The 17757-nt window shown below is 47.5% G+C and overlaps 2 protein-coding genes across 3 annotated transcripts in view; one reads left to right on the top strand and one right to left on the bottom strand.

The window, feature by feature from the left end:
- Positions 1-1302, bottom strand: part of LOC122209992 (coronin-7) — a 56635-nt gene extending 55333 nt beyond the window's left edge. Inside the window, exon 1 of the mRNA XM_042922341.1 lies at positions 1105-1302. Within this exon, the coding sequence (XP_042778275.1) occupies positions 1105-1164 (60 nt within the window). The 5' untranslated portion in view covers positions 1165-1302. The remainder of the gene's footprint in view (positions 1-1104) is intronic.
- A 9916-nt stretch (positions 1303-11218) lies between these two features.
- DNAJA3 (DnaJ heat shock protein family (Hsp40) member A3) overlaps positions 11219-17757 on the top strand; it is a 29370-nt gene continuing 22831 nt past the window's right edge. For both annotated transcript variants that reach the window (XM_042922040.1, XM_042922039.1), the window contains exons 1-2: positions 11219-11460; positions 17244-17377. In XM_042922040.1, the coding sequence (XP_042777974.1) occupies positions 11250-11460; positions 17244-17377 (345 nt within the window). In that variant the 5' untranslated portion in view covers positions 11219-11249. The remainder of the gene's footprint in view (positions 11461-17243; positions 17378-17757) is intronic.

Here is a 17757-nt window from a genome sequence, read left to right as displayed (position 1 = left end):
TTCCACCCTACTTTTCTTGTATCTGGCTGCTTCTCACCCTTCTGGTCTCAGCTTAAATGTCACCTCCTCCCTGCAGCTGACCCTGACCACTGTACTGAGAATGACCTCCACTTGGCCATTTAGCTCCTGTGTTCTTCAGGGCACTTACTACAACTTGCAGTGCCCTTGAAGGCCTGTCTGCTTGCTGTCTGTCTCCCTCACAGGGGTGTAGGCAGTACAGAGGAAGGAAAGTGAGGTCGTGTTCACAGTGGTGGTTTCAGGAGCAGAGGGGAAGTACAGAGGAAATATCGTCCAGAGGATGAAAACTGGGCTTCTGCCCCAGGCTACCCTGCTGTGCTTTTGCTGCTGATGGGGTTACTAGAGGTCAGTTCCTAAGCCTTCCAAATAACATTGGGAGCAGCAGACCAGGACTGGCATCATCTCTAAAGCATACCTCTCATCAGGCCGGCTGCCCTTCCGGGGGTCTGAGACGCCCCCTAACACCTGGCTCAGCTCTTCCTCTGGGCTCCACCTCCTTGGGCCTCCCCAGACCCCACCCAGCCCCTGGCAGCATCACCCCAGTAAGAGAAGAGCTGCTCTTGCGCCAGCCACAGAGAAGGAAGCGCCGGCGGAAGCCCGAGGGAGGGGCGCGCCTCTGTCTGAGGGGCTCCTGTTCTTCAGCTGACACACCCGGACTTGCGGAGGCCAGGGGAGAGAGAGGCATCCCTTCCACACCCCAGCCCCGGGCAGGGCCGATCGGGGCGGCAGGGAGGAGGTGGTGCCAGCAGCGCCCGGCCGCGGCTCCCCAGTGAGGCCGACCGGAAGCGGAGAAGGCAGGCAGCCTCGCAGGCCTCAGGCCTCCGCCGGGTCGGGCTGGCTACACCAGTTGGGGGTCCCAGGGCGAGGCGGGGGAGCTGGCGAACCGCGGGTCTCTCGAGAGGAGAGAGAGAGAGACCGGGTCAGGCAGCCGCCGGACTCTGCCCTCCGGGTGCGACGGAACAACCCGGACGCCGGGCCCAGGCCTGAAGGGGGCGCTCCGGGGCAGGAGGGCTCGGGGGTCCCCGCGCGGGTCTGGGGAGGGGGAGGGGGAGGGGCAGGGGCGCGGGTCCAGCGGGCAGGGCTCACCTCGCGTCGGGACGGCCGGGCCTCCATGTGCCGGAACTTGGACACCTTGAAGCGGCTCATGGCGACGGGGAAGGCGGCGGGCGCAGCTTCGAAGACCCGGGCGTCGGCTCTCAGGTGCACGGACAGCCAGCCGTGACTCCCGCCGCCTCCGGCCCCGCCCGCGGCCACCCCTCTCGCGGCCACGCCCTGGAACGCCCCCGGCCAATCACAGCCCGCTCCGGCTCGCCTGGCCCCGCCCCCGGCCAATCGCCGCAGAGCTGTCCTGTGAGGCCACGCCCCGATGCCGGCGGGCTAGCCGCGCGGGCGAGGAGGTCACGTGCCGCGTGCGGGTCTGGCCGTCCCCGGCTCTGCGGGGCGTGCTCCCAGGCGGGGGGCAGCGTCCAGGTTTTGCAGTCAGGGGTTTGTCACGGGAGGCTCCGGGGTATGCGGGGCGCGGCCGGGGCGGAGAGGGGGCAGACGTGGACCCGCTCCATTTCGGATACTGGGACCGTGCTCAGGACAGAGCAGGCGCTGGCCGCGGTCACACAGCTAACGAGTGGCAGTTGGGGGAGGAACGGGAGCCCGGGTCTGAGGCGTATCCCAGCCGCGGGGCCCTCTCTAGGCCAGGTGGACTTGAAGGCCGGGCTGGGGCCTCCAGCGTCCCGGCAGTTAGGGCACGTCTTGGCTGCAGGGCGCGATGGGGCAGGACTGACCCCTGCAAGGAAATCAATGTATGATTTACAAATAAACCCAAAGGGAGAAAGATGAGGGAAATGGGGAATACCTTTAATAACACATGCACCCCACCGGCGGCTTGCTTAGTCCCCGGGTCATTCAGGAAGAAAAGAGAACAAGTTTCATTCCACCTGGGGCCATTCATTCCACAAGCATTTGTTTGCGCTTTGAAAATTGAGTCCATGATTCCAGAACACGCTTTCTGCTTGCTAACAGACAGAACACCTGCTCAGGCGTGTCTGGAAAAGGGACTTTGATCTGAAGAATGTGAATGATTGCCGCGAAAATAACCTTTCCTAAGCCCATGTTAGAGAACGGCCTAGCCGCCTAGCTGGAGTTATCGGCCTACAGGGTGATTCTGAAGGCTTGGCCTGGTGGAGGGCACCAATGGACCCCACAAATGCAAGTTCCTTTTTACATTGTTTACAGGTAAACTATGAGGACTAAAAGGCTACTTCCCTGTATCCTACCAAGGGAGTTAAGAGCCACGACTTTGATCTCCATATACTAAAAATAGGATGCCAGTGCAGTTGAGGGAGGCCTGGAATTTGGAATTCTAAGCAGTCCGGCTGCTGCTGAAGTACAGCTTTCCCAAGGCTGCTACTCTTCAGACTCTGGAATTGCAGCAGCTTTGGAAAAGGCACCAGCAGTGCAGTCTTGGGATGGCTATGGTGTTCAATTACTGCCAATATTGCTTCTTTTTCTTAAAATTGTGGTGAAAAACAACATATAAAATTTACTATTTTTGAGTGTATAGTTGTTAGGGACATTCACACTGTTGTGCACAACCTTATTGTGCAATCCTGAGACTCTATATCCGTCAAACAACAGCCCTTCATTTCTTTCCCACCAGTCCCTGGTAACCACCATTCTACTTTCTATTAGTTTGACTTTATCTTTTTTTATTATTATTATTTTTTATTTTTAAGTAATCTCTACACCCAGTGTGGGGCATGAACTCACAACCATGAGATCAAGAGTCACATGCTCCTGGCACCTGGGCAGTTCAGTTGCTTAAGTGTCTCTTAAGTGACTCCTGATTTCGGCTCTGGTCATGATCTCAAGGTTCATGAGATCGGGCCCCACATTGGGCTCTGTGCTTATATTGAAGAGCCTGCTTGGAATTCTCTGTCTCTCCTCTCCCTCTGCCCTTACCCTGTCTGTGCATGCATGTGCACACACACTCTCTCCCTCTCTCTCAAAATAAACAAACAAAAAAAGAATATAAACTTAAAGAAAAAAAAAACCCACACAAGAGTCATGTGCTCTACCGACTGAGCCAGCCAGGCAATTCCCCCCCCCCCCCCCGCCCTTTTCAAATCATGATTATTTTTTAGGATTTTTCTTTTTAAGTCTGATTATTATACCACTGTATTTACCACAGAATATATATCATTAATATACCACATTTTGTTTATCCAGCAACAGCCATTTGTGTTCTCCCTCCTCTTGGCTGTAGTGAATAATGCTGCACTGAACACAGATGTGCAAATATCTCTTTAAAGCCCTGCTTTCAATTCATTGGGATATATACCCAGAAGTGAGGTTGTGGGATCATATAGTACTTACATTTTTTTGAGGTTCCTCCATACCGGATATTGCTTTTAGAATTACAATTATTAACAGCTTAATATCATCTGCTAAATGTAGATTGTTTAAATCTATGGTATGCAGTAATCTCTTTTTGCATCAGCAGAATTTGCTTTATAGTCTCCCGGGAGGGGACATTCAGACATTATGCATTGTAGTTCAAATGTAAATCAACTATAGATCTAAAACTATAAAAATCTTAGAGGAAAACACAAGGCAAAAGCTTCACAACACTGGATTTGACAATGATTTTTGGTTTTTTTTGGATATGACACCAAAAGATCTAGGCAAAAAAGAAAAAATCATGAAAAATTAAAAAATCTGTTTATCAGGGTGCCTGGGTGGCTCAGTCAGTTGAGCATCCAATTTCGGCTCAGGTCCTGGTCTGCTGTCATGGCAGAGCCCACTACAGATCCTCTGTCCCCCTCTCTCTAACCCTTCCTTGCTCGTGCACTCTCTTTCCCTCTCTCTGAGGGAAAAAAAAACTATCATGGGGGCGCCTGGGTGGCTCAGTCAATTGAGTGATTCTTGCTTTCAGCTCAGGTCATGATCCTGGGATCAGCGTGGAGCCTGCTTGGCATTCTGTCTCTCTGTCCCTCTCCCCCTCTCCCCCACTCTCTCTCTCTCAAATAAATAAATAAATAAACGACTCAAAACCACTATGAGATACCACTTCACACCCAATAGGATGATGCTACTACCAACAAACAAAAAACCCTAGAAAATAACAAGGGTTTTCAAGGATGTAGAGTAATCAGAACATTTGTGCTGTTGGGAATCCACAGTGTGTTGATGGGAATGTAAAATGGTACAGCCACTGTGGAAAAGAGTATGGTGGTTCCTCAAAAAAATAAAAATAGAATCATCGTATGATCCAACAATTCCACCTCTGGGTATATACCCAAAATACTTGAAAGCAGGGTCAGAAAAAACACATTTGTACAACCACATTCATAGCAGCATTATTCACAAAAGCTAAAACATGGAAGCAATCCAAGGGTATGTTGATACATGAATGGATAAGCAAAATGTGGTATATACATATAATAGAATTTTATTCAGCTTTAAAAATGAAGGAAATTCTGACACATGCTATAACATGGATGAACCTTAAGAACATTATGCTAAGTGAAATAAGCCAGTTACAAAAGGACAAATAGTGTATGATTCCACTTATATGAGGTAGTTAGACTAGACAAAATCACAGAGACAGATGGGAATGCAAGCTGGTGCAGCCACTCTGGGAAACAGTATGGGGGATCCTCAAAAAACTAAAAATAGAACTACCCTAGGACCCAGCAATGGCACTACTAGGCATTTATCCAAGGGATCCAGGTGTGCTGTTTCGAAGGGACACATGCATCCCAATGTTTACAGCAGCACTATCAACAATAGCCAAAGTATGGAAAGAGCCCAAATGTCCATTGATGGATGAATGGATAAAGAAAATGTGGTATAGGGGCATCTGGGTGGCTCAGTCAGTTGAGCGTCCGACTTCAGCTCAGGTCATGATCTCACAGTTCATGAGTTCAACCCCGCGTTGGGCTCTGTGCTGACAGCTCAGAGACTGGAGCCTGCTTCAGATTCTGTGTCTCCCTCTCTCTCTGCCCCTAACCCACTCGCATTCTGTCTCTGTCTCTCGCAAAAATAAATAAACATTAAAAAAATTTTTTTAAGAAAATGTGGTGTGTGTATATATATATATACATATACACACACACATATATATATATATATATACACACACACACACACGATGGAGTATTACTCGGCAATCAAAAAGAATGAAATCTTGCCATTTGCAACTATGTGGATGGAACTGGAGGGTATTATGCTAAGCGAAATTAGTCAGAGAAAGACAAAAATCATACGACTTCACTCATATGAGGACTTTAAGAGACAAAACAGATGAACGTAAGGGAAGGGAAATAAAAATAATATAAAAACAGGGAGGGGGACAAAACAGAAGAGACTCATAAATACGGAGAACAAACTGAGGGTTACTGGAGGGGGGATGGGCTAAATGGGTAAGGGGCACTAAGGAATCTACTCCTGAAATCATTGTTGCACTATATGTTAACTAATTTGGATGTAAATTAAAATAAATAAATAAATAAATAAAATCATAGAGACAGAAAGTCGAATGGTGGTTGCCAGGGGCCTAGGGAGAGGAGGGAATGGGGAGTTTGTTGTTTATGAGTGTAGAGTTTCAATGGATGGTGGTGAATCAAAATCAAAATTTTGAATCAAAAATCAAAATTTTTGCAAGAGGATAGATGAGGCCAGATTCAGTGCAAACAACAAATTCTTAGATCTAGTTATCTGCCCCTGAAATGACTGTTTATTAAGATGCATGTTGGGGGTACCTGACCAGCTCAGCTGAAAGAGCATGTGACACTTGATCTTGGAGTCATGAGTTCGAGCCCCACCCGGGATTTAGAGATTACTTAAATAAATAAAACTTCAGAAAAACAAGAAAAAATTTTTAAATGTCTATTTATTTTGGAGAGGGAGAGGGAGAGAGAGGGGGAGAGAGAGAGAGAGAGAGAGAGAGAGAGAAAACTAGTGAGTGGGGGAGGAGCAGAGAAAGAGGGAGACACAGAATCTGAAGCAGGTTCCAGGCTCTAAGATGTTAGTGCAGAGCCCGATGTGGGGCTCAAACTCACGAACTGTGAGATTATGACCTGAGCTGAATCGGACACTTAACTGACTGAGCCACCCAGGTGCCCCCCCACCCTCCCAAAAAATGTTTTTATTTTCTTATTTATTTTTTAATTAAAAAAAATGTTTATTTACTTTGGAGAGAGAGAGGGAGACAGTGTGAGCACATTGAAATGTTTTCAATGTGCAAAATACATCACAAAAATTGGGAAAAACATTCCATATCCCATCCCAGAGAGACAGTGCAACCTGCATTATTATTTTGATGTGTCTCAAATGGAGGTGCACCCATGTATTCTTGGAGCTCTGAAGTTTTACTATACCTAGTGATCTGATTTTTTACAGTGACACGTGAAATATTTTGACAGACACAAAATTTGACTTTTGTGGTGATAATTTACAACCAAAGGGCATTTTCATAGAAAAGACTGTCATTTGCTAAGGTGATGTTTTTCACATTGGAGTCCACTGATTGCCAGAGGATCTGGAGCTTTATTCTCCGTGTCTGTGATCTTTGTTTGTTTGTTTCCTTTAAAAGAGTCCCTTTCGGGAGCACTGGGGTGGCTCAGTCCATTAAGGAGCCGACTTCGGCTCACATGATGATCTCATGGCTCCTGACTTCAAGCCCCACAACGGGCTCTGTGCTGACAGCTTAAGTGCCTGGAGTCTGCTTTGGATTCTGTGTCTCTGTCTCTTTCTGCCCCTCCCCTGCTCCCACTCTCTCTCTCTCTCTCTCAAAAATAAACAAACATTAAAAGGGCCCCTTTCACTTCTCAGGTTTATGAAACATTAAGTTTAAGCCTCATTTGGGCAGAATAATATTTAGCTGCGAGCCAGAGACACCTGTGGTTTATTTAAAAGGTCGTTTAGGAAATTATCAGCATGGAGGTCCCCCTGGGGAACACCCAGGTGATCAAGGCGAAGACGCCCCATCCCTCATCCCAGTGTGACACTGCATCTCGATTATTTTGTTGTTCTGTAAGGAAACTGCACCCACACGGATGTCATTCGTGCAGGGTCACACATCGGAGTTACACATTCCACACCTCCTTGGAATTGTCCCGTATCCTCTTGGAGAGGAAAAGAAATGCTACAACTAGAGAAACAGCTGCCTCTTGTTGCCTCTGAAGAGACTGGCTCAGGCCCTTCTGTCTTCCCTGGAAGGGACCCTCACTCACCAGGGGAGGAGAGCAGCCAGCTCATGGGGTAGCCACGGACTCTAGTCCTATTGTGGTTTGGGTAGTCAGAGTCTGCAGGAAATCGCCGACTAGACCATACTTCAAATTCCCTACTAGCTCTCACTGATCTCACTGCCTTAGGAGAGTGGCAAAGAGCCCAGTGGGACAGGGTAGCGACAAGTGCAGAGGTGGAGTGAGTCTTGTGCGCCTTTTGCAAGTAGCATTTGTTTCTCCTCAAAGCTACGGCTTTTGGCTTTAGGCTGGAGAAGGGGGGTGGGTGGGTGATGGACACATGACACACTCTGCCTGGGGGCCATGGGGAGGCGTGGCCCGCCCATGTGCTCATTCTAGTTTTTGGCAACAAGCCTAGGATGGGTCATTTTGTGTCCTTTAACAGCTGAAGTCCTTGGAAGGCAGTGAAACATTCTGTAGGTGGGGTGGTAATAAATACACGCCCTGCCCCGCTTTTGTTGTGAGAAGCAGAGGAGATTCAGCATGAGAAAGTACATTGTAAACTAGTAAGGGTTTTTCAACCAGAGTTATTGATCACAATGACAAGAAGGTGCATGGTTTAAAGGGAAGAGCTCTGGGTTTTGTTAGGGGCCTGAGTGTAGATCTTGGCTCACCTATACACTGGCTCTGTGACCTTGGATGAGTTCCTCATCTTTCAGAGTTTGTTTTGTTGCGTGTGGATGTTTTTGTTTGGGCAGGGCTGGGGGGGGGGGGGGTTGCGCAGAGATGCGGGGGTGGGGTAGGAGTCCCTATCTAAACATGGGAATATTAGTCTTTGCCTTACTTCAAAGGATTGTGATCAAAATAGAAAATATGACAAAGTTCTTTGTGAACTGAAAAGAGAATGTTCTTAAAAAAATTGTTTTTAAGGTTTATTCATTTTTTGAGAGACAGAGCATGAGTGGGTAGGGGCAGAGAGAGAGGGAGACACAGAATCCAAAGCAAGCTCCAGGCTCTGAACTAACAGCACAGAGCCCAACGCGGGGCTCAAATTCACAAACTGTGGGATCACGACCTGAGCCAAAGTCAGACGCTTAACCGACTGAGCCACCCAGGCACCCCTGGAAAGAGAATGTTCTTAACACAGCTGAAGTTTTCAGATCTCTCCATAGCCACCAAGTACCTGAAATCGGTCCCACAGACATTTAAAACATGACACGTCCAAACAACAGTGACTCGCCATCTTTCTCCCCAAACCAGCTCCTTTCCTGCGTTTTTCAGCTTAGCGGTGGGGGAACATAAAGACGCTTATTCACTGGCCTCCAACAATTATCAAATCAAGGTGATCCAGGTACCATGGACCAAGGACCTCTGTTGTGAAGATTTCCAGAGGCTTGTAACTTACCCATGTTTACTAACTGTATCATCTCCGGCTTCTCTATAGTGACTAGCAGTGAAGGGGACCTTGTACAGACCTAGGCTGCTCTCATCAGGGAGTCTTTCCGGAGGCCTCCCAAAAACCTGTCTTCCTCTCCTTGGGTAGCCACCAGCACCCACTCCATTTCCTTGGGGTTCTCCGCTTCCTGAGAGGGCATGTGGGCTCCCCAGCAATCAGCCTTCCTGTGATCCCCTAAAATAAGAACGCACACCCCCTTTTAGTGTGGAATTTTACTGTTAATCACGATGCGGAAATAGATGGGGGGGAAACTAAAATACCAAAAATATGAGGAAGTTACAAAGCTGACAAAAGTTTTCATATTAGTGAGCTCTTCTCTGGTACCTAACTCCCTCTGACGTGGTAAATGCAAGTCTCTTTGCCTCTTGCTGTCAGCATTTACTCCTGAAAGTTGTACTTCTCAACCCCAACCCTCCCCCACTCTTTCCCCCTAGGTTTTGGGCTCCCTGTTGGTAAGTAAAAGTGCCTGAATCCTGCCTTGGTATTCTCAGTGCTTACCACAGAGCCTAGTACATACAGCTAACATATACTGAGTACTTACTATATGCCGAATACTGTATGAAGCCTTCACAAGGACTATCTCAACTCATTCCTCAGATGGTCCTTTGAGGTAGTTACCAATATGTCCTCGTTTTACCGAAAGGCAACTGTGACACAGAGAGGTAAACTAAGTTGTCCAAGGATACACAGCCGGTAAGTGGCAGGGCTGGGATTCAGTCCCTGGCAATCTGACTCCAGGGCCCATAATCTTTTTTTTTTTTTAATTTTAAAATTTAAGTTCATTTACTTATTTTGAGAGAGAGAGAGAGAGAGAGAGAAGAAAGCACATGAGCGAATGCGTGCACACAAGGGAGGTAGGGGCAGAAAGGAGAGACAGAATCCCAAGAAGGCTCTGTACCATCAGCGCAGAGCCCAATACAGAGCTTGAACTCATGAACTGTGAGATCATAACCTGAGACGAGACTGAGAGTCAGACGTTTAACCAACTGCACCACCCAGGCACCCCTCTTTTTTTTTTTTTTTTTTTTTTTTTAGAAGTTTATTTAAGCAAACTCCACATCCAATGTGTGGCTCGAACTCACGACCCAGAGATCAAGTGCCACATGCAGGGCACCCCCAAGGCCCATATTCTTAATCACTATGCTGAAAACATTTAAGTATCGATTGAATATATTCAATGAACTCGTTTCTCCACTTCTCACTTCATGACAAGCTTTGCCTTCTCTAAAAGGCCTCACTGCTAGCTTCCCTAGCCCAAACTCTCAACTTCTCCTTATATTTTACAATAGCCTTGTAACTTTTTCACTACACCGGTGGTTTTTAAACCTTTTTGAATCTCAGAGCCCGTGGAGAATTTGATCATTGAAAGCTATGGCTATCTATGCAGATTAACATCCACATCCACAAAAATTTGGGTACAATGGGTAGAAGTGGCAAAGAGCACACTTCATCTTAAACCCATCAGTGAATCCTCAGGTTTCCTTCTTATTGTTTGGGGTGGTGGTCGGGGGTGTGTAAGCTGAAACTCCTTAGTAACGCTTACTGGGCCAGATTCCAGCCTCATCTCCAGTCACACACCCTAAGTTTAGGGCTTAGGCAAACAGGGCAATCACTTTCACACCTCTGGGACATCTGCTTGTGAAGTGTCTGCTGCTTGGAATACTTCTCCCCTCCACCTCTATCTGACGCACTTTTCATCAAAGTCCAACTGGAATGTTACCTCTCAGATGTCTTCCCTGACACTCTAGTCTCCGCAACTTGTTCCAGAAACCCCTCACTTCCGTGTCTCTAACACGGTTTATATCTACAAGAGCACTGATCACGTTATGTCAGTTGCTAAGGAGCCGGTCTCTCTCGATTCAGAGTTTGCTCCCCCGGAGCAGGGATGGCATGTCATTCACCGTTGTATCCCCAGTTACAACGTGCGTGAAACACAGTAGGTGCTCACCACGTTTATTAAATTCGTTTGTGCGGGGCTCGGCTCTCCCTTGGCGACTGGCAAGTTCATCACAGGTTTGCAGGAGCCTTAACACGCTCAGGACAGAACCGAGTGATCAAAGTCAGCCCCGCGGAGAATCAGCTAGAGAGAAAGTGAGCTTGAGGCCAGGCTTTGGAAGTAGCGCAGAGGCCCCCACGAGCTCACGCTGACACAAAGTGAGCAACACTCACGCAACACTTACAGCATCAGGTCAGGGGAAAAAGACCGCGCACTGCATGCTGGGACTGCGCGACTGACGGCAGCATTGCACGCCGGGATATGTAGTCCGGCCCTTCGCGGGGATCAGGAGACCAGTTATACCCGAACACACTCAACCACGTCTCTACATAGATAAGGTACAATATTGGCCATCCATCACAGAATGACGAGGTCCTTCACGACACGCATACCTAGTTGCACTCCTCAGAGGAAGCCTCATTTCGGTGTTGGCAACCAGAAAGTCGCATTGGGTGCTGCTGCGCATGCGCAACGCTTGCGCTTGTGCGTGTACGCGCGCACGGGCCCCGCCTCCGGAAGCGCCATCGCAGCGCCGGCGCGCTGTCTTCGCGACGCCTCCTTGAGCCGGGTGGCGCAGGCGCAGTGTCCCTGGGCCAAGATGGCGGCGCGGTGCCCCACACGCTGGTTGCTGGTGGCTGTGGGGTCCCCGCGGCTGCCGGCTACAGCGGGGAGAGGAGCCCGGCCTCCCAGGGGGGACGTGGTGGGGGCTTCACTGGGCCACAAGCTGAACGTCACTGCATTCTCGCCTTCCCTGAGAGCTCGAGGCTCCGGGGCGCTGCTGACATTGAGAACTGGTGTCAGCTTCAAAGGTGAGGGCAGGCTCCAGCGCCCGAGTAGGGGCTCTAAGGCCCAGAAGGGACTGACTCGATTCGGCTACGGGGGTAGCGGGGTGGACGGTATCTTCTGACCTGTATGCAGAATTGCTTGGAGAGACCGGCGAGCAGGAGGCAGAGAGGCCCAAATGGCTACTGAGAAATGGTAAACCAGGGAGAGTTGCATGGAGCCCTCGGCGGCAGTAGTGAAATGTTGCGTAGGCCTACAGTCTTCTCTTCTCTATCAACATTTCTAGAAGCCTCTTTCCAGCCTGCCACTGCTCCCTTACCCTATTCCGGTCCCGTCTCCTCCCTTCACCTTATAGCCGGAAGGGAGGAGGTAACTGCCATTCGGTGAGCACCTGTTACGGTGCTAGGTACTTTGTGCCCCATCTCACTTGGTGGTAACAACCCTGCAAGAATGGAGTCGTCATCCCCATTTTAGAGAACGAGAAACTGAGGTTCTAGCAAGAAGAATTGACCCGCCCAAGGTCATAAACCTAAAAGTAGAGTTGTCCTTTAATAGCTCACGCTCTTTCCGTCACGTGGTTTTAATCGAAGGATACACTTAGTAGTCTTTTATAAGTTCTTAAATTGGCAACTGTAATAAAAATACAAACTAACAGTTATCGAGCGCTTTTCTGTGTACCCGGCATGGGTCATTTCCATGTGATAGATGCTATTACATTTTATAGACAAAGAAGCTTAAGCCTAGATATTAAACGACTTGTAGAAAGTGACAAAGTGAAAAGATGGTAGAGCCCTCATTCAAAACCAGCTTTCTTAATTGATGGAGGCGATACAGAAGTGATATGTATTAAGCCTTTAGGTGCTTGTCTGTGATGGTTCTGCTCTGTGTTGGATGACTTCTGTTAGGAGGAAGGAGGAAACACTGAATAACCAACCATGTGTCTGAATTGTCTTACTGGTTGTGTTCCCTACAATTTGTGCAAGTGATATTTATCTATATATTTACAAAGGTAATGAATTAACAGGCCCTGACAAGATAACCCACACAAGATAATTGCCTGTTGGGGTGCAATTTTGTAATGCTTGTGTAATAAGGGAGTCATTAAAGCATCAGTAATCGTTATTCTTTTGTAAAGTGAACAAACTCACCTCTACCAGTGTGTGTGTGTGTGTGGGGGGGGGGGACCTGGGTGAGTTATTTAATCTCTTTGAACCCCTGTTTCCTTAACTGTAAAAATTTGTTCATTGACTCGGGTATTTATTGAGAGTCTGCCATATGCTGGCCACTATTCTAGTTACTGGGGATACAGCAGAGAACAGAGAGATTGGATGAGGTTTTGGTCAAGTGATCCCATTTTTTAATTCTGCTCTTGCCACCAATATTTCCTCACGGGTAGAGCAGTAGTCTGTTCAGGTTTCTTCAGGGTTATTCGGAGCGATGTCATGGTGTATTTCTCAGTATGAGCAAAAGTGGTAAGTTTCAAGTTTTGCTAACTTTTTCTAATGTCAGTGTTGTTTTAAATAGAATTTGGCTGCATCTTTTTGTTCATTTATTCCTTAGGTAATTATTAAGCTATTTCTGTTCATAGTACATTTGTACCAGTTTGGGGAGCATTTGTGTTGATTGTGTATATATGAGAGAGATAGGCAGGCACTGAGTACTGAGCCTTTGGGGGACCCTTACTAAGGAACTGCAATCAGCACATAGCCCAGAATGGGCATGTTTTGTATCACATGATGAATATTTTTGAGAGATGACATCCTTCAAGACACACTCTTGTTATTACATCTAAAGGCATCAACTCAGCTCCCAAACATGGGTCTTTGATGTTCTCTCAAATCTAGTAATACAATTAGAGGACATAAAACAACACTTTAATTACAACTTTTCTCCCAGGGCAGAAAAAAAATGTAGTTATTTGACTCTGGGTTAGTCATTCTTGGAGTGACTTGGAGGCTGATCCTATTCTGGGTTCTAAAAAGGGCAAGACATTGTTCTTGGGGGAAAGTTTGTCCATTAAATGAACTTTAATTATTTAAAAAAATTTTTTTTAAATGTTTATTTATTTTTGAAGGAGAGACAGACAGAGTGTGAGTGGGGTAGGGGCAGAGAGGGAGGGAGACACAGAATCCAAAGCAGGCTCCAGGCTCCAGGCTCCGAGCTGTCAGCACAGAGCCCGACGCGGGGCTCGAACTCACAAACCGTGAGATCATGACCTGAGCCGAAGTTGGCTGCTCAACTGACTGAGTCACCCAGGCGCCCCAAATGAACTTTAATTATTGTTAACCATTGGTGCTTTTTGGATAATGTCAAAAGTCATCAACTTTGTAATAGTTAAATGTGATTTGTCTTTATTCGCATGCAGTTTTGCACGTTACGTTGTTACATCCCAGCGTTTCTTGAGTCCGAGGTCTCTGCTCACGTTCTTGGAGCTGCCACTACCAGTCTCTTCCTGGATTGTAAGGAGCCTGGGGGTGGTGGGGGCTGACAGGACCAGGGCAGCCCCTCACTCCTGAGTGAAGAGGGACTCAGTATAGGAGCACTAGGCCGCTAGCTCTGTTTCTCTCAAATCTGACCAAAGAAAGACCTCTGTGGTCGCCTAACTCCCACTACTTCCCCGCTGTCTGCTCCTTGTGTTCTGGCGGGTCTAGGGTGCAGGACAGGAAACAGTATGGGGATACTGAAGGTCGAGATTGACTTGCTGCTTCTGATTTCTCATCATTCTGACTCTTTCCTACTCGTCCTCCTGTCTGGTTACCTTGGCCCCCTTCCTGGATATCCCTCAACACTCCTGGTTGTGTTTTGTGCTCAGATTAATTTTAAGTAGTCTCCCAGTCCTCCAGTTTGTTGTGGGTTGTTTTTGAGAGCTCTTTCTCATGCAAAGGCGTTCCCTTCCCTGTTTAACACTTGCAGTGACTCCCTGTTGCCCTCAGGATAAAATCTTGACTCCTTAGGATAGCTCAAAGGCCCTATGCCTATTCCTAGGCCTCATTAATCAGCATCATTATCTCTAACCACATCTCTACTTGTATAAAATGTATACAAGTTACATCATGCAGTTATTAGGTGCATGTGAACTTTCATGTGAACCAAAGATGATCTATGACTTAGCAGCCAAATGAGGCACTTTTGAAAATATAAGGGGAATCTGTTGCAAATGACATAAGGACTACAGGTGTAATTCTGGGCAGATTCAAACCTTTCCTTAGCCTAGCTAATTTCTACAGTTTAACAGCAGCTGCCTTAAAAGGCCTTTCCTGAACTTTTTCAGTTGGGTTGTCAGTGCTTCTCAACTGGGGATGATTTTGCCCTGCAAAGGACATTTGGCAATGTCTGGAGACATTTAGTTGCTCTCTTGTGACAGAGGTAGAGGGGCAGTAGAGTGTACTACTTAGAAGATGTTGGTGCTGCTGAACATCCTTTGATATATAAGTAGTTTAGTTTGCCAGGGATGCCATAAGAGAGAACCACATTTATCCTCACATTTCTAGAGGCTAGAAGTCCAAGATCAATGTTTTGGCAGAGTTGTTACACATCCTACCTCCAGGGGCACCTGGCTGGCTCAGTCAGAAGAGCATGAGACTCTTGATCTCAGGATTGTGAGTTCTAGCCCCACGTTGGGTGTAGAGATTACTTAAATAAATGAAAACTTAAAATTAGGATCCTACCTCAAAATACAGTCACATTCTGAGGCACTGGGGATTAGAGCCTCAACGTATGAATTAAGAGACATAGCCCATAACAATAGGAAAGCCCCTTCACCAAGAGGAATCCAATACCATCCTCAACATTGTGAGGTTGAGAAACCCTGGTTAGGTGACCCTATGTGTGTTCTCACTGTTCATGTCCTTGTGTACTGTTTCTTTGTACACTGTCTCCCACGCTCCCTTGTGGACTGTAAGCTCCTTGAGGGCGCTGGCTTTGGTCTTGTCTTCACATTGTATCCTCCCTGCCACTACAGTATTAATATCTTGAATAATGTAAGCTCTAGGATGGCAGTGTCTGAATGGTCTGCTGCCTATTCCCAGCACAGAACTCAGTGCCTGGCAAGTAGTACATGTTCAGTGAGTATTTACTGAATGAATGAATGGTGCATCCAGAACCTTCTCTGTAGGCTGAAGTTCGACTTAGAAACCTGGAGCTGTCATGATCTTCATGCTCTTTCTTACTTGGCTCCCTTCCGCTCCCAGCCCCGTGTCTTCAGTTGTCACGGAATGGGTTGGAGGTTAGGCAGGGCTCAAGTTGTGGGGCAGCTCCTCCTGCTTCACTTGGTGACAGACCAGTCCAAGTTAGTTCTCTGCTCTGTGCACAGAGGGCAGTTGAGTGGATGTGTCCGCCAGTGGACGTTCCTCCTACTGCTGATGCCAGAAGCATGAAGGGGGGCAGGGCATGTGGCTCTCTGCCTTGGGCTTTGACCCCAGTTAGCTGTTAGTTTCAGGCATAGGGCCTTTTAACCCTGTGTGTCTATTTAGGTGTTTTTTTTGTTTGTTTTCTTTTTTTTGGGAGAGGGGCAGCACTTTTATCAGATTCTCTTAGATCTGTGACCTTAAACACTGAGAACCATTTTTTCTTCTTTTTCTTCCTTTCTCTCTTTCTTTCTTTCAGAGAGAGAGTGCGAGTGGGGAAGAGGGGCAGAGGGAGAAAGAGAATCCCAAGCCAGCTCTACACTCATCACAGAGCCGATGTAGAGCTTGATCCCATGACCCTGGGATCATGACCCCAGCCGAAATAAAGAGTCAGCCTCTCAGGGTGCCTGGGTGTCTCAGTCAGTTAAGCGTCTGACTTCGGCTCAGGTCATGATCTCGTGGTTTGTGAGTTCGAGCCCCACATCAGGTTCTGTGCTGACAGCTCAGACCCTGGATCCTGCTTCAGATTCTTTGTCTCCCTCTGTCTGCCCCTCCTCCATTCACACTCTGTCTCTCTTTCTCAAAAATAAATAAACGTTAAAAAAAAATAGGGGCACCTGGGTGGCTCAGGGGGTAAGCATCCAACATCGGCTCAGGTCATGATCTTGTGGTTCGTGGGTCGAGCCCCGTGTCGGGCTCTGTGCTGACAGCTCAGCTCAGAGCTTTGTCTCATGCTCTGTCTCAAAAATAAACATTGAAAGAAAAAAAAATTTTTTTTAATTAAAAAAAAAGTCGGCTGCTCATCCGACTGAGCCACCCGGCACCATGAGTACCGTTTCTTTAGTTCTTTAGTTCTCACATTGAGCATGTGGCAGAATTGTCACCTGGAGGGCTTATTAAACACAGCCTGCTGGACCCCACCTCCAGAGTCTCTGATTCAGGTCAGGGGTGGGGCCTGAAAATGGACATTTCCAACAAGCTGATGATGCTGCTGGTCCAGGGACCACACTCTGAGAACCACCCCAGAACCACATCCCCAAGGTTGTATGGTGGAGGCAAAGAACCTGGAGAATTGTTAAGCATTAAGGAAGACAGCATATGAAGGTACGTGGCACATGGCAGGTGCTCAGGTAGTGTGACAGTGGAGCTAGGTCCCTTTCTAGTCATCCCCCCCGGTGTAGCCCCCATCCGGGGTGCAGACATGAGGGCGCGACCTCACTGTGTCGTGATCCAGCAGAATTAGCCCTGCCCAGTACTCTTCGTTTTATGTTCATTGTACACAGTGGCCTTGGCCATCTTTGAAGTGCAGTGAGTTTGGTCTCCAGCGGGCTTGGGGGGAAAACTGACCCTAAGCTGTGACCTCCGTTCCTTCATAGGTGTAACCTGGCTGGGTGTTTACTCACAGCTTCCTTTTGTTGAGCACATTCCCAGAGTGATTGTCTTTCCTTTTTTTTCTTTTTTAGGAGTAAAAAGTTACCCTTTTGTTCGTACTGCATCCTTCCACACGAGCTCCCCTTTGGCCAAAGAGGATTATTACCAGATACTAGGAGTGCCCCGAAATGCCAGCCAGAAGGAGATCAAGAAAGCGTATTACCAGGTCTGTATGGAAGCCAGATTTTAGGGACAAGACTGTAGAAGGGATGCTGTCAGTTTAGTCTGCTCACCAGTGCAGCGTGTATGCCCATACGTGTAGGTGACATGTGGCTCACAGTGTAGAATGAGGTGATGGGCTTTGCTGGACTGTCCCTCAGGTGCATAGTGTCCCACTGGTTAACACTTCAGAAAAAGAGGCAGAACCCAAATTTTTAAAAATCTTTTTCCAAAGCTGTTTTCGTATTTAAAATTATTCTGTGCCTTGTAACTTGTATGAAAATTCACTACAAGATTCTTGATTTTTTTAAATTTTGTTTTCCTTTTGTGTGGGGGCGGGGGAGGGCGGCAAAAACTTTGAACCTAATATTTGTGAACTGATACTGA

The sequence above is a fragment of the Panthera leo genome, chromosome E3 (genome assembly GCF_018350215.1).
Source record: "Panthera leo isolate Ple1 chromosome E3, P.leo_Ple1_pat1.1, whole genome shotgun sequence".
In the NCBI taxonomy this organism is placed as follows: Eukaryota; Metazoa; Chordata; class Mammalia; order Carnivora; family Felidae; genus Panthera; species Panthera leo.
This window is presented reverse-complemented; position numbering and strand designations above follow the sequence as displayed.